This window comes from Coregonus clupeaformis, chromosome 8, assembly GCF_020615455.1.
Source record: "Coregonus clupeaformis isolate EN_2021a chromosome 8, ASM2061545v1, whole genome shotgun sequence".
Taxonomy (NCBI): domain Eukaryota; kingdom Metazoa; phylum Chordata; class Actinopteri; order Salmoniformes; family Salmonidae; genus Coregonus; species Coregonus clupeaformis.
Window position 1 is genome coordinate 27,232,875 of NC_059199.1, and position 23,081 is coordinate 27,255,955.

The 23,081-nt window shown below is 42.8% G+C and overlaps 1 protein-coding gene across 5 annotated transcripts; it reads right to left on the bottom strand.

The window, feature by feature from the left end:
* Window positions 1-388: 388 nt before the first annotated feature.
* celf3a (cugbp, Elav-like family member 3a) lies at window positions 389-21,303 on the bottom strand. Of its 5 annotated transcripts, none has more exons than XM_041882859.2 (13): window positions 17,369-17,875; window positions 16,565-16,848; window positions 15,927-16,009; window positions 5,895-5,943; window positions 4,765-4,890; window positions 4,317-4,396; window positions 2,224-2,367; window positions 1,911-2,046; window positions 1,561-1,701; window positions 1,288-1,347; window positions 1,072-1,176; window positions 743-886; window positions 389-521 (listed from the first exon to the last, which is right to left on the bottom strand). In XM_041882859.2, exons 2-13 carry the CDS (start codon window positions 16,707-16,709, stop codon window positions 394-396), a joined length of 1,341 nt encoding a protein of 446 aa, XP_041738793.1. In that variant the 5' UTR covers window positions 16,710-16,848; window positions 17,369-17,875; the 3' UTR covers window positions 389-393. The 5 variants fall into 5 exon arrangements, with proteins under 5 accessions (XP_041738793.1, XP_041738792.1, XP_041738790.1 ...); XM_041882858.2 differs by having other exon boundaries at window positions 4,765-4,893; XM_041882856.2 differs by lacking the exon at window positions 17,369-17,875 and adding an exon at window positions 20,057-21,303 and having other exon boundaries at window positions 1,072-1,347; window positions 4,765-4,893.
* Between the last annotated feature and the right edge of the window lie 1,778 nt (window positions 21,304-23,081).

The following is a 23,081-nucleotide window of genomic DNA, read 5'->3' on the forward strand; positions in this document are numbered from 1 at the left end:
ATAATAGTTATTGTCTTCAACCTAATCATACAACACTTGTTAATGAAACATTTGTCTGGACTATTTAAAATCTTCTTTTGAATAATGAAACCCATTTGTCATGGCAGTGGTATGGCCATATCTCAACAAACCAAGTAGTCCTATGATTTTGTCTAAATTCAATGTTTTAAACAATTACTGCTTTTAGTAGACTGTCACCTCACTCACGTGTGGATCTGGTTCACTTATTTGATCCCAGTTGATAAGTAATCATTTTAATACTGAGCTTCCACAAAATTTAAACAAATTATCCCTTTATCCCATAACCTACCTTTCACACAAATTTTCATTGCCTGTCAGTCCCCCTGACCCTCCATCTCACCCCTCATTCTCATCCCCCCTTGCTCACCTCATTTAGTAGGGTCGGTTGGCATCCTTGGGCCTCTTGAGCTGCACCTTCAGCCTCTTCATGCCAATCTGGAAACCATTCATGGCCTGAATTGCCGTCTGAGCACTGGACGGGTTGTCAAAACTCACAAAACCTGAAGAGAAGCAAACAGAAGCAAAACGTTATGGCCAATTCTGTGAAAGTATTAAACTACAAGATGGGAGTAATCCTTCCCAGCACTGCCTCCTCATTATCATCATTGACTGTGTTCTCAATGTGGTACACTATTCCCTATGGGCACTGGTCAAAAGTAGTGCACTGCCTACGGTATAGGGTGCCTTTTGGGACGCATTCGTTGTCATCATCATCACTCACCAAAGCACTTGCTCTGATTGGTGGCACGGTCAACAAAGACCTTTGCTGAGATGACGTTGCCGAAGGGGATGAACATTTGTAGCATCTCAGAGTCAGTGAACTCCTGAGGCAGGTGATAGATGAAGATGTTACAGCCCTCAGGCCCTGAGAAGCAGAAGAAGAATACAGTGGAAGGTTAGCCCATCAAGGCTCCCTGGGGGGTTCTAACGTGACTTGAGATTATCAGGATGAGGTAGTGATTGAGGCAGTCTAAACTTTGTGGGAAACCAACATTGAAAATAGTCAAAAGGGAGAATTCATAGAAGGGAGGACAAGTAGGTAGAAATCACCTTCTCGTTGCTGCAGTTGCTGAGGCTGCTGATGTTGCTGTGCAACCATTGTGTGTTGGTGTGGGAATGGCTGTCCCACCATTCCATATGCAGAAGGGTAGGTTGCTGTGGGTGTGTTTGCATAGGTAAACATTAAGGACTGTTGAGAGGGCATTTCAAACCTAAAATTCCCTCCAGGAAATTTTAAGGACTCAAATGGACTCACTACTGCCCCACCTGTGTAGTGCTGCATCCCTGCGTACGCTTGCTGAAGAGGATCCAAAACTGGAGTCTGAGCTGAGAGAGATAATCAAAGAAAATTAACAGCATGATTTATCAATTGCTATACAAACATGCTTTTTGGAGGATGCTTACATGCTCCAAATAGCATTGGGTGCCGTGCAACAACTTCCATTCTTAGTAAACAAACCAAAATCCTAGATAAGGTTATTGTGCTTACATTTTCATAATGATACTCTGACTTTGCTTCCATCAGATTAAGTGAGATACCTTGGTAAGAATGAACTCCATTGGTGTACAGGGTTTCAGACGCTGACTGTCCATTGGGTGGAGCTGGCACTGGAGGGTAGCTGAGTGGTGGAGGCAGAGCAGGCACTGGTGTGGCTGCCATGGTGGGCGGAGTGCTGGTACCTGAACAGGATGACCATTCAGGGGACAGGCCGACATGGTCAAACAAACACAATAACAAATGCAATAAAATGGAATCAAAAGCAGAAAAAAACGGAGCAAAGACTCTAGAAAAAAGAAATATATATAAAGAATAAAGAGAAACTGAGACGAGCAGAGAATCCTGTGGGAGGGGATGAAGTGGCGGAGGACGGTAGCTTCTCATTAAGTACCTGAGGTGGTAGTGAGTGATGCGATGGGCGTAGCAATGAGGCTGCTGGGGTTGAGGGCAGCCAACTGCTGCATGGTGATGGTGGACACAGGAGATAAGTACGCCGACTGGGCCACCAGAGCCTGCTGCTGCACCAGCTACAAAGAAGGAGAGAGGGCGTCTCATTCACTGTCAGGATACATCCCAAATGGCACCCTATTCCCTATAGTAGTGCACTACTTCTGACCCATATAAGAAATAGGGTGCCATTTGGCTTGAGTATTACAATCTCTGCATAATGCCTGTGTTTGGGTTTCAGTGCTACTAGTACTCACTGCCTGTGTGTAGGCATTGTAAGCCCCGAGGTGTAAGGTCATGGGACTGATGACCCCCAGCTGGGACGCCACCTGCTGCATGCGCCTTATCCCTCGCTCCTTCTCAGAGTCCGCAAACTTCACCACCAGGCTGGAAGAGGCACCCTGCAGGGAGAGAGCGTGATATTACAGATATTACACAGTGAAAATTACACACGTCATTGTACCAAATTACCTATATCACAGTAACACAAGGACTGAGGAGCACATTCCACAAATATTTTCTCCACTCCTACAGTGAGGGAAAAAGGTATTTGATCCCCTGCTGATTTTGTATGTTTGCCCACTGACAAAGAAATGATCAGTCTATAAATTTAATGGTAGGTTTATTTGAACAGTGAGAGACAGAATAACAACAAAAAAAAACTAGAAAAACGCATGTCAAAAATGTTATCAATTGATTTGCATTTTAATGAGGGAAATAAGTATTTGACCCCTCTGCAAAACATAACTTAGTACTTGGTGGCAAAACCCTTGTTGGCAATCACAGAGGTCAGACGTTTCTTGTAGTTGGCCACCAGGTTTGCACACATCTCAGGAGGGATTTTGTCCCACTCCTCTTTGCAGATCTTCTCCAAGTCATTAAGGTTTCGAGGCTGACGTTTGGCAACTTGAACCTTCAGCTCCCTCCACAGATTTTCTATGGGATTAAGGTCTGGAGACTGGCTAGGCCACTCCAGGACCTTAATGTGCTTATTCTTGAGCCACTCCTTTGTTGCCTTAGCCGTGTGTTTTGGGTCATTGTCATGCTGGAATACCCATCCACGACCCATTTTCAATGCCCTGGCTGAGGGAAGCTGGCCCCGTCCATCGTCCCTTTGATGCGGTGAAGTTGTCCTGTCCCCTTAGCAGAAAAACACCCCCAAAGCCTAATGTTTCCACCTCCATGTTTGACGGTGGGGATGGTGTTCTTGGGGTCATAGGTAGCATTCCTCCTCCTCCAAACACGGCGAGTTGATGCCAAAGAGCTAAATTTTGGTCTCATCTGACCACAACACTTTCACCCAGTTCTCCTCTGAATCATTCAGATGTTCATTGGCAAACTTCAGACGGGCATGTATATGTGCTTTCTTGAGCAGGGGGACCTTGCGGGCAGGGCATAGTGTGTTACCAATTGTTTTCTTGGTGACTATGGTCCCAGCTGCCTTGAGATCATTGACAAGATCCTCCCGTGTAGTTCTGGGCTGATTCCTCACCGTTCTCATGATCATTGCAACTCCACGAGGTGAGATCTTGCATGGAGCCCCAGGCCGAGGGAGATTGACAGTTATTTTGTGTTTCTTCCATTTGCGAATAATCGCACCAACTGTTGTCACCTTCTCACCAAGCTGCTTGGCGATGGTCTTGTAGCCCATTCCAGCCTTGTGTAGGTCTACAATCTTGTCCCTGACATCCTTGGAGAGCTCTTTGGTCTTGGCCATGGTGGAAATCTGATTGATTGATTGCTTCTGTGGACAGGTGTCTTTTATACAGGTAACAAACTGAGATTAGGAACACTCCCTTTAAGAGTGTGCTCCTAATCTCAGCTCGTTACCTGTATAAAAGACACCTGGGAGCCAGAAATCTTTCTGATTGAGAGGGGGTCAAATACTTATTTCCCTCATTAAAATGAAAATCAATTTATAAAATTTTTGACATGGGTTTTTCTGGAATTTGTTGTTGTTATTCTGTCTCTCACTGTTCAAATAAACCTACCATTAAAATGATAGACTGATCATTTCTTTGTCAGTGGGCAAACGTACAAAATCAGCAGGGGATCAAATACTTTTTTCCCCTCACTGTATAAACTACAGTAGGCTATGCCTGGATTGTCTGTAGTGAAAATGACACATCACTGTACCAAATTACGTATATCACTGTAAAATGAGGACTGAGAAGGACATTCCACAAACATTTTCTCCACTCCTATGAACTACAGTAGGCTGTGTTTGTGTAGGAGGAGGTCTGACAGTAGCAGTGTTTAACTGTTGATGAGTCGCTATGTTAAATGTCTAAATGACTGCTTTGGAGAGTGTGTGTGTGTGTGTGTGTGTGTGTGTGTGTGAGTGACAGACCGGTAGAGTGCGGCTCCCATGCAGAGTGCTGATGGCTGCCGCAGCCTCTGCGTTGTTCTGGTACTTCACGAAGGCACAGCCTACAAAACATGACACATCGTCAAACCCTGGCCCCCCTCACGTGACAACATATGTCAGGCTACGACCTATAAAATGCATCGCACATTCGGCACTTCATCAGTTATAGCCGCGTCATTAACCGTGGTCCACAAAACATTCATTGCTTCATCAATCATAGCCCATAAACTGTGTTGCGCATCATTAACTATGACCTATAAAACATATTGGATCATTAGTCATGCCTCAAACAACAAACACAGAAAATTAAGCATCTATGTTTGTAGTGTCACGAGTTTAGATGTGACTGATTCCTGACCTTAATGGTAATATTAATGCTGTTGATGAAAGGCGTTGTAGCTGTCAGTGTTGCAGTAATAGTGTTAGCTACCTTTGCTAGTGCCGTCAGGCCCGCGGAGCACTGTGCACTCTTCAATGCTCCCAAACGCCTCAAACATTTTCCTCACGTCCACATCTGACTGCTGTTTCCCCAGCATGCCCACAAACAGCTTCCTGTCTTCTAAGGGGAAGGTGAGGTGAAGGGCCAAGACAGGAACGAAGAGAGAGGAATATGGACAGAGAGTGATGGAGGGAAGAGCAGAGAGAGTGGTTGGTTGAGGGCAAGAATAGGTAGAGGCAAAGGGCATGGATTGAAATGGAATGATTTAATGATTGAGAGAGAAAACAATGATCAAATGTAGGTCAAGAGAAAAAAGTTATTATCATACAACACAAGAACATGCTCAGGAATGGTTTACTTTGCTTTATAAACCCAATTTGTGTTAATCTTTCAGCTAAATTGTTAGGCATAATATAATAATATGCCATTTAGCAGACGCTTCTATCCAAAGCGACTTACAATCATGTGTGCATACATTTTTACGTATGGGTGGTCCCGGGGATCGAACCCACTACCCTGGCGTTACAAGCGCCATGCTCTACCAATTGAGCTAGAGAGGACCACATTCATGTAGGATGTTACAACATACAGTATATTGATGTCTGTGACTATTGTGCTATAACCCTGCTATATATGGAAAAGGCCACCAGAGTGCAGTGTCAAAGAAACCTGCTGTACAAAGAGAATGATCCGGCTATGACTGGAATGCTCCTTCGTCATCCACTATTCTGTATGCTTGGTGACTTAATGTCTTTGAGGTCATGAAATAAGCAGTTGAAATTGTTATTATAATTACTTTCTGTAGTCAGGCACTTAAGAATGCTACTATTTGAATATTTAGGAAGGGTTAGGAGGATGGGAAAGAGAGTTACTAATATTTCTAGAGGTATTATTTAGAAGCAGATGTTGCTTAGAAGCAGTGATGAGTGGGTATTTTTGTTGAAGCTGGGCTGAAGCTGTTTCAGGGTTTTGTCTTGAAACACTGTAGTTTGTTTGAAATGGAGTGTTGTTTCAAAAAGGTAATATGTTAGACAGGTGTTTTGGAGAGGTGTTGTTTGAACAGTTGCAATTCTTTTCAGGTGTTGTTTGAACAGGTGTTGCTATGGACGGATGTCTCTTACCCCCTCTGCCCTCGCTGTCTGCTGGCTTCACTTGAATGGGCCGGTTCATCTGAAATAGAAAGCCCACATTACATGGTCAGTAAGTAAGTTGCTCTTATCCCAAGGCACATCCATAATTATGCAGATGCTTGTTTATTTGCATATGTACTGTACATACATGCATATGCATATTGTGTATATGTATGTAGAACACAAGAAAGGGCTGGAATGTGAGCTGGCCACTCCCTCTGAGCTCCCACTCCCTGGGCTTCTGATGAAGACCTGCCCTGCCTCTACCCATCACCCTCCTGGCTTACTGCTCTCCTTTTCCTCTCCTCTCTCATTCCCTATCAATTATATTCCCTCCCAGAGTCAGTAACACTGTTCCAGATATCTCATTCTCTTTTTTTGTCCCCCTCCCTCTCGCTCTCTCTCTGAAATGCCCTTATCTAATCCTGTCCTCTATCGTTCCTTCTCTCCCTATCACACAAAAAAACAGGAAAAGCACACACCCACGCGGGATTGGGCAAGTGATAAGATTAAGAATGCTCGCCGGCTAATCTGGATTACCGAAGCATGCTGGATTAGAATGGTGAAAGATTCTGAACAGAGAGAGCGGGGGAAGGAGCTGTAGAGGAATGGACAGAATCAGAATCAGACCAGAGTGAGGAGAGAGCAACTAAACAAAAGGAGGAAACAGACCTTTCACACGTCATCAAAACCAAATCCACAAAAATTACTTCACAACAGTTGTGGACCATTGACACAATCCTTATAATGATGTAGGCCTAGCTAGGCACTTCAATGCTCTCTTTCAAATGTGTGGTGGTGCAGTGAGAAGGAGAGCGGATGGAGGGTGTAGAGAGGACTGGGACTGGCGAGCAGAGAGGAGCGGGGCAGACTGACAGTGTGTTAACTGTGGCTTAATGAAGGTCTTAATTATGGAGCTGGTGACATTTTAGCCAGTCACTGATCCCTGTCACTGATTGATCAGCTGTGATCGGTCACCGAGAGACAGTATTGATAAGTGCTGGCTGGGCCCTTGCCACCTGCATGCACAAACACCATCACCAGCAGGCCTTGTGTTTTCTAATGGGGAATGAGCCATTGATTACGACAATTAATTCGATGACCATGTGGATTGAGAAGCACCTGTTTACCAGGGAGAATTGAAAGCAGTAATTAAAATGCATGTGTACGTCATGAATATTCCCGGCAGTCAGTAAATATAATATAATTTTCTTCTCAGAGGTGATGTTTTTCTACACGCCTAAAATGTTCAACAAAGACACCTTGGATAAAGTCACCCTCTAAATGAGTTGCGGAGTAAATGCGGTCCTAATTTGCATCGGGTTAAAGATTACTGTATAAAAAAAACACAGAACAAAACTAAAATATCACGTTTTAGCCTAAAGTTGGACTTTAATGACTACCTCATCATGACGCAACATTTGTTTGATAGATAGATTTATATGAACAGTCTCAAATCGAATTTCAGGATATAATATGCTCTGAATAAAACAGTATATTTAATATAAATGCTAGGTTACGCAATCTATGACTTGAGTGCTTCCACGGTAACCACGGTTATGATAAGGAGAGGAGGAGAGGAGCAGATGGCACAAGAGAATGGAATCAGAATATACAAGAGCAGGGCTTGGAGAAGGGGAGGCCATCGGCACGGCAACCAGCCCTGCTCCTCTGACAAAGTCTCCATCTCGCATTGCCGTCACCATGACATCCTTGTGATGAGATCCACAGCAGGTAAACAAGGTTGCCCCGAACAACGTGTGTAGGAGAAGAAAAGAGAGGGATGAAGGAGAGAAAAAACGAATAAAAGGGTGGTACTAGGTCGAGAGACAGTGGGATTATTAGATGTGTATGTGGTGAGGGAGAAAGGATGCTTTGGGGGAGAACTGGAATTTCAGGGACAAAAAGGACAAGGGATGGTGCCTGTTGCATTTAACTGCTGCCACAAGGGCAGATACTGTAGGGACCAAGAAAATGTCTCCTTCTATTCCACTGTGCGAGCCGAGCCACTTAATCTTTCTCTCTTCTATATTTTCTCTGCAAATCAACAAGCTCATAAAAAAAAACACAGCACAGATAAAACACAGCCAAAGGCCAAACCCGCCCTATCTGTGACCCATTTTAGCTCTAAATGTTAATGTTGTCGTTGTTAAAATCCAAATCTACAGAGACATTATGATTATTTTGCAAACTCTACAAACACAATGGCACAAACACAAATGTCCACATAGGCAGTCTGTAGACACATACACTGTCTGTTCATGGCAGCCTAATATGTATAAACACTCTCTTGCTCACATTGACATGAGCACACACAGTTAATATTTCCCTCCGTGATGCCAAAAGGGATTTCGCTAGGATTACAGTGTGAGATATTAAATCCATAGATTATCCAATCAAATCACAGCAAGACCCCTCCCCCACGCCTGACCACATCCCCTCAATGCAGACACACATCACACTACAGATGCTTGTGCACACACACACACACTCAAACTTGCATTTATAGAGTAGTGTGAATGTGGCATGGGAGATGATAGGAGAGACAGGGTGTGTATATCCCTGTTAATCACATTCTTCATCACATTTCTCTCCTCTCTTGCCCTCTTACAAACCAGAGGACAGCTCATAATCTCTGTCCCCTCCACTCACTCACTGTATCAATAAGCCCCAAACAGGCTGCAGTAAAGAGGGTGACACATTTCTCTCCCATTTAAATACATTCTGCCTGTCTGCCCGAAAAGCAGTGACTGAACGGTAAATATATCAGTGGATACCATCTCTGTCTCTTTCAGGAGTGTTTACAGGGAGGGAGGTGGGGGCGCACAAAGACAATTTTGCCTTCCGCCTCCCTCCGCTCCATCACACAGCGCTGGTCATTGCATCGTGCCGGTTACCTAGCAACCTGGCATCCCTCGTCCCTGCCGTCTCCTGGCAACGAGACCTGCGACTATAATCAACCTGCCACCCCATCCCCCCCTCTCCTCTCCGCTCCCTCATCTCTCCCTCCACATCACACAAATACACCAGGACGCCACATCTGAACATGTACAGAGAATTACAGAGCACAGAAAGCACACAGGTGGAAATATAGGCTATATCTCTATTCGCAGATGCAAACAAAGAGAAAATCACAGACGTTGAAAGACTCAGGTGCCCAAAGAGATAAACAAAGCAACAAAGGCAGGCACAGAAACAGAGGTACAATCACAAACGGGAAATCTCCCTATACACATGCCTGCACGCATACGTCAACAATCTGTAATCAATGAGCAAGCCTGTCTTCAGTATGTCACTGCTAGTCATGCTCGGCATGTCTATACATTCAACGCTCTCTAGGGTGCGGTCATACATGGAAATAGAATCACCATTGTAGAATTACTACGCAATTCTATTTATTTGAGGAAAAGAGAGAAGTACCACAATTATTTATGTTACTCTTTCCTCTAGCTGCTTTTCTTCGTCCGAAGATGCACAGTATATCTCTAAAAGTAGAGATATACGGGAGTAGGTACAGTATAGTACAGTCAGAGGTAAGTTGATTCTGAATCATTGACCATTTTCTCTGTGTGAATTGTTGGAAGTACACTACTGGTCAAAAGTTTTAGAACACCTACTCTTTCAAGGGTTTTTCTTGATTTTTACTATTTTCTACATTGTAGAATAATAGTGAAGACATCAAAACTATGAAATAACACATATGGAATCAAGAAGTAACCAAAAAAGTGTTAAACAAATCAAAATATATTTTAGATTTTAGATTCTTCAAAGTAGCCACCCTTTGCCTTGATGACAGCTTTGCACACTCTTGGCATTCTCTCAACCAACTTCATGAGGTAGTCACCTGGAATGCATTTCAATTAACAGGTGGGCCTTCTTAAAAGTTAATTTGTGGAATTTCTTTCCTTAATGCGTTTGAGCCAATCAGTTGTGTTGTGACAAGGTAAGTGGGGTATACAGAAGATAGCCCTATTTGGTAAAAGACCAAGTCCATATTATGGCAAGAACAGCTCAAATAAGCAAAGAGAAACGACAATCCATCATTACTTTAAGACATGAAGGTCAGTCAATACGGAACATTTCAAGAACTTTGAACGTTTCTTTAAGTGCAGTCGCAAAAACCATGAAGCGCTATGATGAAACTGGCTCTCATGAGGATCGCCACAGGAAAGGAAGACCCAGAGTTACCTCTGCTGCAGAGGATAAGTTCATTGAAGTTTCCAGCCTCAGAAATTGCAGCCCAAATAAACGCTTCACAGAGTTCAAGTAACAGACATCAACTGTTCAGAGGAGACTGTGTGAATCAGGCCTTCATGGTCGAATTGCTGCAAAGAAACCACTACTAAAGGACACCAATAAGAAGAAGAGACTTGCTTGGGCCTAGAAACATGAGCAATGGAAATAATAATAATAATAATAATAATAATAAGCCATTTAGCAGACGCTTTTATCCAAAGCGACTTACAGTCATGTGCGCATACATTTTTACGTATGGGTGGTCCCGGGGATCGAACCCACTACCCTGGCGTTACAAGCGCCATGCTCTCCCAATTGAGCTACAGAGGACCACATAAGACCGGTGGAAATTTGTCCTTTGGTCTGGAGTCCAAATTGGAGATTTTTGGTTCCAACCGCCGTGTCTTTGTGAGACGCGGTGTGGCTGAATGGATGATCTCCGCATGTGTATTTCCCACCGTAAAGCATGGAGGAGGAGGTGTTAACCAGCATGGTGGGACTATCTTTTGTTTTTCAACAGGACAATGACCCAAAACACACCTCCAGGCTGTGTAAGGGCTATTTTACCAAGAAGGAGAGTGATGCATCAGATGACCTGGCATCCACAATCCCCAGACCACAACCAAATTGAGATGGTTTGGGATGAGTCGGACGGCAGAGTGAAGGAAAAACAGCCAACAAGTGCTCAGCATATGTGGGGAACTCCTTCAAGACTGTTGGAAAAACATTCCAGGGGAAGCTGGTTGAGAGAATGCCAAGAGTGTGCAAAGCTGTCATCAAGGCAAAGGGTGGCTATTTGAAGAATCTCAAATATATTTTCATTTGTTTAACACTTTTCTGGTTACTACATGATTCCATATGTGTTATTTCATAGTTTTGATGTCTTCACTATTATTCTATAATGTAGAAAATAGTAAAAATCAAGAAAAACCCTTGAATGAGTAGGTGTTCTAAAACTTTTGACCGGTAGTGTATATGTTAACCATATGTTATGTTTGTCCATATTCTTTATTGTACAGGGGTAAAAAACAAATTGTGGGAGCTGGACTTATGTTTTCATAGCGCTGTATCCTATTATTATTATTTTTTGTCAGTTTAATTCCACCAAAGTGCAATATATATATAGATGCATTTCCATCAGATTAAACGCTGGCCCTGCTCTGTGTGCCTGAGTTCACATAGCCTGATGAGTTTTATCATAAGAGCCCCTTTCCACTCCACACACTTGTACCAACATCCCCCCGAAAAAAACACGATCTTTCTCTGTAACAGATGTCTGTATTTAAGCTGATAAACGTACTGCCTCAATGCACCCTCGTCCCACAACCCCCACTGCCCCGCCCCCACCGCTACCCGCTGCTCATTATGTCAAACTTTCATTAATTTCTTACCCCCTTCCCCACCCCCCGCCATTCATCCAATTTCTCTTCAATTCACACCCATTTATCCTCCTCATAAATTGAATCTATTCTACATTCATCACTACAGTCTCCAAGTGACAGCTGTTGAGCCTTTCTACAGCGAGGTGAGTGTGCACGAGATCTGTACCATCCCTTGACTTGCACACATTGATATCAGCCCATAATTATATGCAAATGTACACACACACTTTAAATCGATCAATCAGACACGTGTGCTCAGATATGCACTCATTATAATAATCATCCCTGCTCAGACTACTCAACGCTTTTTGTGCTTCCCACACATGGACACATAGCACACAGAACAAATAGGCTACCCCCACAGGCATACTGTATATATACGCACTGTGTGTATGCTCAATTGTTAGTCATACAAATGAATTCATTTTCAGACTATTCACAAAATAATGCATCTGTCTGACTCATGGCTGAGTAAATGTCAAGCTTAGTCAGATGTTCCAACAAAATATTTTTTAGGGAGAGCGTCTTTTCTTTATGAAGATCTTTTTTTTTTTAAAGCTATGACAAAGCTGAATAAACTATTGATACTGACAAGAGCAGTGTGTACGTTGTTTTTCCCTTCATGAAGATCTAAAAATCTCCAACTCCATTCCAGATCTCTGGATGTTTTCTTCCCTAGCATACACACTCCATCCCCCCTTCAGCAAACCATGTCAGTCTGAACACCTGCCCTCCCCCACTACACACACACACACAAACATACAGCTTACATCCTACTCACACATGTACAATCTCACTGTGTCTTACATACACACTCATTCCATCTCTGGAGACATGCCCCAGCAATCTGCACAAAAAAATGAAACCTATGTACATTTCATTATTCAAAATTGGTTCTAAAATATTGGAATATCATTCACAGGCAGACTTTACTAAATCCATCGTCACCTGGTAATTTCTTGCTAATGAAGGGCAATGTCTGGTTCTGATTTCAGTGAAGCAGTGATACATTATCATAATAAAGCACTGAAACAAGCATTTGACCCTTACCAGTGGGGATGACCATTGTGAAAGCACATATGATCTGGATCTAAAACTCAGATAAAGGGGGGATAGAGGAAAGGCGATATATAGGTTATATTCTTTTTATATTCAATTTGTGAGTTGGTCCATGTCGTGTCTGTGAAGTCATGTTTATCTGCCCAGAGTTTCACCGTCTCCAGCAGCTGTAGTAGAGAAGCTGACCAGACACAATGGGATGGCAATTCAGACAGCAAGAGATAGCAGCGGGGAGATGGAGAGACAGAGGAGACAAGAGGACATGAGTACAAGACTGGGGGAGGAGAAAGAGAGAGAACAGCAGCAGCAGATTCTCCTTTTTGTGTCTTTTTCCCTCCCTGTCCACAACCTTTCTCTTCCTCCGTATGTGTTTTGACACTATCCTCAGCCTCCATGTCGGTGAGACGGACTGTCTCTCACCTGAAATTAAACACAAGGCCAGGTGCCACTCAGATCAGACCATCTGTTCATCCTGCCCTCCCTCCACTTTCTTTTTCCTCTCCTTCTATATATACTTTTTGGCCGTAGCTTGAGTTTTGTGAGGACAATTAAAAGCGCTAACATTTTCCACCATGGCAGGCAGCATATAGCTCACCAGAGACAGAGGGATGTTGAATATAAATGCACAAGGAGAGAGATAATGACATGCTTCAGCTTTCTGTATTCAGAAGCACATTGGTGTATATGTATCTTACAATTACTTTCATGTTATTTCTTTATAGCGTCCCCGACAAGGGGATGGTGAAGTTAATTATTCTCTGGCAGTGCAGGTGCTATTAGATAATGATTACACCACAGCTGGTAGTGGGGGTGGGGTACTACTTGTCCAGGGGGTGGTAGTCAGTGTGTAGCTAATAAGGTGGTTTTCATCATTGCGGGGGTTGGGATGGGGGACACGAGGGGGAGATTGTTCTCGGACGGTTGTACAAGGCTTAGGTGAGGAGGTCTGGGAAGGGAGTCACTGGGGAGACAGGGTTTAGCGACGGGGAACCTGCCTGCTGATCCCCTCTGAGAGGTCATGAAGGCCAGACTACTGTCATGCTAATAATAGGATTTACAGTATATTGCTGCTAGTGCTAACTCTACCTCTCTGGCTCCCAAACGCCCTTACTAAAATCCATACTCCCTCACTGTCTCAGCTTGCGAGTAAGCATTTCATTGTACCGTTATCACTACGCTGTGTCCTGTGCGTATGACAAATAAACTTTTATTTGGCCTACTACTATCTTAAAATGGGAATACTGGTAATAAAACCCAACAAAGAATACAACTCTGTAAACCTTAATAAAAAGAAGAGGGCAATATTGAGAGGAGGCAGAGTGAAGGAAGAAAGCAGGCTTGTCCAATAATAATTCCTAGCCGTGTTGCATATAGCCTATTTAGAGTCCCAAATGGTGCCCTCTATTCCCTATATAGTGCACAACTTTTGACCAGAACCCTATGGGCCCTGGTCAAAAGTAGTGCACTATATACAGTGCCTACAGAAAGTATTCATACACCATACACATTTTGTTGTTTTACAGCCTGAATTCAAAATGGATTACATTTATTTTTTTTCTCACCCATCTACACACAATATCCCATAATGACAAGGTGAAAACATGTTTTTAGAAATGTTTGCTAATTTATTTCAAATTAAATACAGAAATCTCTCATTTAAATAAGTATTCACACCCCTTTGCTATGACACTCCAATTTGAGCTCAGGTGCATACAATTTCCTTTGAACATCCTTGAGATGTCACTACAACTTGATTGGAGTCCACCTGTGGCCAATTCAATTGTTTGGACAGTTCATGTCAGAGCAGAAACTATACCATAAAGTCCAAGGAACTGTCCATAGCTCTCCGAGATAGAATTGTGATGAGGCATATATCTGGGGAAGGGTATAAAACAATTTCCAAGAGCACAGTGGTCTCCATCATTGGTAAATGACAAAAATATGGAACTAACCAGACTGCCTAGAGCTGGCAGTCCAACCAAACTGAGCAACCGGGCAAGAAGGACCTTGGTCAGGGAGGTGACCAAGAACCCAATAACCACTCTGACAGAACTACAGAGTTCCTTGGCTGAGACGGGAGAACCTGCCAGAAGGACAACAGTCTCTACAGCACTTTAGCAATCTGGGCTTTATGGGAGAGTGGCCAGATGGATGGCACTCCTTAGAAAAAGGCACGACAGCACACCTGGAGTTTACCAAAAGGCAAATGATTATGTGGTCTGATGAGACAAACATTTAACACTTTGGTCTGAATGCAAAGCGCTATGTCTGGAGAAAACCAGACAGAGCTCATCACCTGTCTAACACCATCCCTACCGTGAAGCAAGGTGGTGGCAGCATCATGCTATGGGGATGCTTTTCAGCAGCAGGGACTGGGAGACTGGTAAGGATAGAGGGAACAATGAATGGAGCCAAATACAGGCAAATCCTTGATGAGAACCCGCTTCAGAGAGTGCAAACGACCTTAGACTAGGGCGAAGATTTACGTTCCAACAGGACAATGACCCCAAGCATATAGCCAAAGCAAAGCTGGAATGGCTTCAGAACAATAATGTGAAAGTCATTGAGTGGCCCAGCCAAAGACCAGACTTGAATCCCATTGAAAATCTGTGGAAAGACTTGAAGATTGCTGTTCACTGCCGCTCCTCATCTAACTTAAGAGCATGAGAAAATCTGCAAGAAAGAATGGGAGAAAATCCCCAAATCCAGATGTGCATTTTGAATGCAGGCTGTAACAACTAAATGTGGCATAAGTCAAGAGGTATAAATACTTTCTGAAGGCACTGTAGGCAATAGCATTCGGAATGCAATACTAGTCTGTTTCTATAGAGACTGCAGAGAGAGAACGCCTGTCACATCACATTCTGCTCCATAAATGTCACTTGGCAGCACACCTGCTGCCTGGTTATGCTAATCAAGCTGCTCTAACTTTGAGGGCAAAGTAACTCCGGCATGCCCCTAAGCCGTCACTCCCAACCCACCAAGACGTTGTAGGAGGATGACTAAGGCGCTGACTGGATGCGTCATGTATGGGGAAATATAGGAAAGCCGCCTCTGACCTTCCTCTTGGGCAAATCAACTCAAAGGGAAGTGGAGCTCACATGTCAGAGTGAGTTATTTTTTCTGTGGCACACTGTTGTGTCTGTGTGTGTAGTGCAGTGAGGTAGACTGCCACTTGTTCCACCTTGTGCTCATGGGAGTGGTTGCGTCCCAAATGGGACCAGATTTTCCTATGTAGTACTAGTGCACTAATTTTGACCAGGGCCCATAAGGCTCTAGCCAATAGTGCACAACATAGGGAACTGGGACTCAGTATGTGCTGTTGAACGTCAGAGAGAGCACTCACCCCTGGTAGCGTCTTCTGCTCGTGCAGTGCATTCTGGGCTTTGAGGGCAGACTCTCGTTCGCAGTATGTTAGGAAGGCACAGCCTGGTGGGAGGATTGAGGGTTTATTTTACCATTCAACAAAGATAGGTGCATAATACTAGGTCTATATGTGGGAAGTATTAGTATACCGTGATGCAACAATGGGCTGAGAGAAATTGCAGCAGGTTGCACTGTGACTTTAATATTCTGTTGTAGAAAATAAATGTATATAGGCTAATATGCCTATGGAAGGGAGAAGTGACATATTTTCTACAATGACACTCTATTCCCTCTATAGAACACTACTTTTAACCAGAGCCCTATGGGCCCTGGACAAAAGTAGTGCACTACATACGGAATAGGATGCCATTTGAGATGTACCCATTGCTTCAGCTGGTACAACCACAAAGACAAGCTGGGAGGTGCACTGATGAAATACATGTATTTTGTAGGCTGGCCAGAAAAGCCTTATCTGCCAGTGGCCATGCACCTGTTACATAAATATGCTCAGTCATATAGCCTAAACAATGTCTAATGCCCGACAGCAGGACTATGTATTGTAACTAAGTATTTATGTGCGCTCTAAAGCCTATACAGTGATGTTTCCTCCCCCCTTACCTTTGTGCATCCCCGTGTATTTGTCCTTTATCACCGTCAACTCATAGATTTTCCCGAACTGTTCGAAGATCGGTTTCAAGTCCTTCTCCTCAAGATTTCGGGGTATCTGCCCGATGAAGAGCTTGATTGCGTCGGCCTCCTTCATTGAGACGGTGTGGGAGCAACCCGCTGCGCACCGAGGATGGACACTGGAAAGGTGGTCGGAAAGGTGGTCAGAGGGAGCGGGGAGGACCTATAGATCTTCGGACGAGGTGGAGATGACGGGCAAAGGTTTCAACTCGGTCCTGGAGACGAGGAGAGAGAGGGAAGGGGTTTAGAACACAACGATAGAGGAACAGATGAGAAGAAGAGATCTAGTCTAAACTATTAATGCATTCTTCAATGTATATCAACTTTCATTTTCTTTACATTTTTTGAAGAGCAGGAGCTATCTGGTGTTGGCTGACTAACAAAAACATCACGGTCACCAGTTGGTATAGCCATGCAGAAATCTTGGAATGTTGCAATTATAATGAATTGCAATGGTTTTGCCTGTAATTGTTTGTAATCTTGATGAGCTGATATTAACCTATTATTAGGTTCTGACTGCTTTATACATCGTTGTTTAAATTTGTACATTAATGTAAATAAACAGACATCGAAGTACTCCTTTGTTCAACCCTCGATGGGTCTAAACTGCTGGTTTAAACCCATAGGCTATACTGTCACGTTGTGCCTGTTTGGTCCCTTTGTCAAGATGGGGTGACGATAACAATGACTTGAACATAATTTTACACACGTTAAGAGAACAAAATCGTCACCTACTATTCCTCTTTGATCCTCTTTCCTTCGTCTCACGGTTCGTTGAGAGCTGAATCCCCCTTTCTCCTCTGTCCCTTGTCAAATATGGTTTATTTTCGGTTTTGTCTATTCTCCTGTTCAATTCATTTGTCTGTAATGTAGGACCCCTCTGAATCCGTGCCTTGACAAGTTACCCCCAAAAGAGCGCACCTAACAAATCCGAGCGACGACGTCCTTTATCCATAAACATGAGCGTGTGATGCTTTTTCTCGTAGTTTTATGTGTTATTTGTGTACAAACCCGCTTTCCCACTCTAAATACACACAAATTAGGATTTTATAAAAAAGAATGACAACCTCTCTGGGATTATTCAAGCGGTTTGTGGTTATAATGATAGGCTCCCTATGATCCAACACAGGAAATTGTAGACTATTGCTGCCGCTCGCTCCCGCGTTGGCTGGCTCTCAGTCTGTGTACTCCGTTGCCTTTGACGTCGTAAACCGGTGTCTCCCTCCCTGTCGATCTATATGTTCCCTTGGGTTGTAACAAGCCGTGATGTCTGCCGGTAGGAAGCGTCTAAGAATTCTACCAGGACTGGTCATAAGAAGACACTTCCTCCATTCTCAGATTTTTTTTTGACTGTGCAGTATAAGACAACATAATGACACAAAATGGATGACTTAATCTTATAATATTTAACATTTATTGGACGTAAATGATATATTATAACAGCATGAGAGGGATTTTTGGTTTTGACATGTTTTCGTCCTTCATTTTAGCCATGCACTTGTTGACGGTGCCTGACATCAAGGGACGCAAATCTGTCTTTTGTTCTAGTAGTGAGAGCTGACCGCGGTGCTGAAATTGTTGTAGATGCGGTCGCTGACTGAAACTCCGATTGTTTTCAGTTGCCTATTTTTTTTCCTGTCAAAATATCTGTTTAGATTTGACATAATTCATAATAAGTCATTTGAATGGTTCTGCTGCACACACCCACTTTACCCTCAAGGAGTGAACATGTAAACAATAGGCCCACATGACAGCATTCACATACCTAATCATGGCACTTCAAATAATCACGTACCGTACATACACTGTACAACGTTCTCACAATGAATAACATACTTGTATGAGCTCTTGCCGAAAACCACATTGGGTTTATCCCAGTTTTAAATAGCCAGTGGTGTTCATCTTTTTTTTCTACTCAATATTGTACCCAACCCAAACCACTTCTTAAATGTGCCTCGAATGGTGAGACTACCAGCCGTCTTTAAATCCTATCCCCACTTACATCCCAACGCACATTATATTTACATCATTTAGCAGACGCTCTTATCCAGAGTGACTTACAAATTGGTGCATTCAACTTATGATAGCCAATGGGACAACCACTTTTTTTTTTATGGGGGGTAGAAGGATTACTTTTATACTATTCCAGGTATTCCTTAAAGAGGTAGGGTTTCAAGTGTCTCCGGAAGGTGGTCAGTGACTCCGCTGTCCTGGCGTCGTGGGGGAGCTTGTTCCACCATTGGGGTGCCAGAGCAGCGAATAGCTTTGACTGGGCTGAGCAGGAACTGTGCTTCCGTAGAGGTAGGAGGGCTAACAGGCCAGAGGTGGATGAACGTAGTGCCCTCGTTTGGGTGTAGGATCAGAGCCTGAAGGTAAGGAGGTGCCGTTCCCCTCACAGCTCCGTAGGCAAGCACCATGGTCTTGTAGGAGATGCGAGCTTATCCACATGCATGGATAAAAGGACTAAGAATTTAAGACTACCTTTCGAGTTGATCTTACTCATCTTGATGATGCAATACAATGGCTGACATTTAGAAAATTGTTGAAATTGGCAGGTGATTATTTCAGATGGTGCATTTCAATTGACAAGAAGAAAAGAAAAAAGTTAGGTTCAGTGCTTGACTTGGGCAGGGGCTCACCTGCACCTCACATTTTCTACTGCTTGAGCTCCTGTTCCTCTTTTAAAATATTATCTCAAAAGTATTGTGGCGCTCCTGCACCTAAATATAAATAGTATCAGCATCCAAAATGAGTACCGGAACCTATTTCAGTCCAAGTCAAGCACTGGTTAGGCTAGCTGACCAACGACATCTGGCAACCATTTCTACAATGGCTTATGCACATAATTATTATCTCTTTGTCAAATTTTATTATTTCACTGTTGATGACAGAGAAGCCTGAGAGAACTACAGATTGTAGTTTATCATTATATTAAAATCACAAAGGGATATTTTACTCCGGGAAAACATATTTTGCTAATTTGTCTGCTGTTAATACAGTCCAAAAAAGTGTGCATGTCAGCGGTGACATTTTCAAGATAGAACACTTTCTGTAAAAATGTAATCTATCCAACAAATATTAATATGATGATCCTATCAACACAGTTGGGAGTATCTAGACTGTCACTCACTGTGCCTCATAATGCATCAACAATGGATATGATGTCAGTCTAAAGTTAATGCAAAAGATACAAGTAACTGAGCAATAAAATCTGTTTGTTATGACAATATAAATATTTTATTGTGTAAAGAGAAGCAAACATGTTATTACTTTTATTTTAATCAAATCTGTTAAGTAAAATACATGGTTTAAATGTACAGAATCTTCCAAAGTAGAATACTGTGTGTGTGTGTCAAACAGAGAGATTAACCTGTCTGGCCTCATGTTTGCAGCACCATGCTCATTCATTCTGGCTGTACTTACTGTCCCTGACTAAGTGGCAGTGGCATGTCCTTCAGCCATCTCTGAACCACTCTGCTCCCCTCTGGTTCTCCTCCTCACTCTCACAGCCCTCACCTCTCTTCTCAAGAGACATTCAAAGACAGACAGGACAAAGTTACACACAGCAAATCAGTCATAACAATACAGCCAGTTGGCCAGCTGAGCTTAGTAGGTATGCAGTAGGTATGCAGTAGGTATGCATTAGGTTGCATCCCCAATGGCACCCTATTCCCTTTATAGTAACGTCGTTCCCAGGCTATTGCGCACAGCGCATATGAACCTGGGATGTCAACGATGCAAAATAGGCCTAGTGTGAGTGATCATAGAATTCTATGGAAGTGACTTATTGAGTAAAGTATTTGTCATCATTTAACTTTAGCAAATCACACAACCGCGAGGCGTGGCTCCAACTGGAGGCATGACCCCACTTGTGCCAGTGTGCTAGCAAAAACACAACTTCCAGCTAGCTAATTAGCAAAGAACATAGCTAGCTAGCTAGCCAGCCAATGGCTTCACTGAAAAGAACGCCTACACCATTAAAATATGTGGTCGATGTGTGTCGCGCATGGTGGGGACTATCCCAATAAGAGTTACAAACACAATCTCTTTATTGCCAAGACATCGGGCCGATACAACCAAAGATTGTATATTATATTGACAAGATAGTAGATTCACCACTCCAACAATGGAAATACATGTCCTCAAAGATGGAAGACAGGCGAGATCAGGTGTGATCATTCTAGCCAATGAAAATGGAGATAAGTGTGAACAGGCCATAGAGCTAGATAGAGGACTCATCTTTGTATCTGTGCCATTATAGAGTCTGTGACAGCATGGGCAGTGCCATTGAGGCTCTCTCAATTTTAAAGTAGTCCATTTTCATCTTCTTTATTGGCTGATTGCTCCTAACTCAAAGGAATCCCCACCCATGATGGAATGGTGGAAGCCCTCAATGGCGGTGTCCATGTTAAAACGGTGAGAGCAGTGTCCATGTTAAAACGGGTTATGTCCATGATAAGTCACCTATCTCTATGACAACAAGTACTTTTTTTCAAAGTTGCGGAAATGCCACGTGCGTCCACTTATATCGGTGCATTCATAACAACCTAACCATTACTAAACTTATATTAGATAAAATAAGCCTCACGTAGCAAATTAGCAATTACATTTTAGACAATGACAAGGATTAATCTGTGTCAGAGAAACTGCCCTGTATTCAGTACTTCTTCGGCGGTGTTAAACGTTTTCTTACCGTGGTTAGTAGACGTTGAGGAGATAATATCAGTCCTTGTTGTATTGTCACTCACGCCAGCAGTTTCCCACTCCTTACACAGATCACCATATCAGAGTCATTCAGTTTACTATTAACAGGAGAAAGGAAGGATGGAAAGAACATCGGTATTAGAACAGGGTAAGATAAGGTGAGGGAAATCAATCAATAAAGCACCTAAAATAGAACAATTCACAATAAATTAGGCTAACCATGATCCTAGTAAGGGCTATGCTCAGATCAGAGTTAGACATCACTTCACAGTTGTTTTATGAAAACAAAATCCCACAAGGGTTACACCTTTTAACAATCTGTAGGGCTACCTACTCTATTGTTTAGTTTTTCTGTCAAATGACACCTTGGTAGGCTAAAGCTGCAAGTCATGTTTTTTTAAAAGTAATGTTGTTCTCAAGGAATGCCCTTCCTTGAGCACTACACAGATAAAGGACTAAATTAAGTGCTATTTGCACATGAAAACGTCAGAGGGATGTATTTGCTCCTTTGTTAACATTTTTGTTATCTGATGGTATGCACTTAGTGTGGCTATAATATTCAAATAGCAATTTCTTTACTCCATGTTAACTCTATAGTTTTCCATTCAACATTCGTAACAACGTCACTATTTTGTCGGATATTATCCTGTACCTACATGTATCCTATATTTCTCATCTTTGTTGGTCAATCCCTTTCCTGAATGTGCCAGCACCTGGGCCACGTTCAGTTGCAAAACGTTTTTGAACGTTGCAGATATAAATTCAATGAATAGGGCCGTCTTGATTCCTTATTCTACAAGTTGGATTTTAAGCATGTCTGTCCAACATAGCATATTTTTATCTGAACGTTACAAAACGTTGCGTCCTGCTGAACACGCCCCTGGCCTGCACACTGCACAGTTCGAAAACGCGCACTGACTGTCCACAATTTAAAACATCCGTCAAGACCATCAAATCACAGTGCGGGGCTCTAACGATGAGCGGGGAAACGTCCCATGCTCTCGTTAGGCGAGGAGGCACTTATGAATAGGCAACATTACGCTACACGTAAACCATGACCGTGCGATACAAAGTAACAAACGCGGTGCACTTTGTTTAACTTTACTTTTCCAATTAAACACTAGCCTACGTGTCTCAAATTGCTCAGATGTTATCCGACTGTTCTTTCGATTAACGTATGTTCCTACTGCGAGACAAATGCCTATGAGAGCCTTTACTGACATCTAGCGCCCGAGTACTGAACATTGCCCACGTTTATATGTATGCATGCATGAAACATGCACATCTACAGTATGTCTAATATTACCCTACACAAAAGTTTTGATTCTATTTTTATATAGGCCTATGTGATCCCCATTTTTACTTATAGCGAACGGAGAAAACCGTTTTCACATAGTGGTCAGGGTCGACACACGGGGATGCATTTTGCAATATGTAAAAATTCAAACACTTATCAAGAGAACATCCCTGGTCTTCCCTACTGCCTCTGGTCTGGCAGACTCACTAGACACATGCTTCATTTGTAAATTATATCTGAGTGATTGAGTGTGCCCCTGGCTATCCGTAAATTAAAAAAACAAGAATGGTGCTGTCTGGTTTGTTTAATATAAAACATTTGAAATGATTTATACTTTTACTTTTGATACTTAAGTATATTTTAGCAATTACATTTACTTTTGATACATAAGTATATTTAAAACCAAATACTTTTAGACTTTTACTCAAGTAGTATTTTACTGGGTGA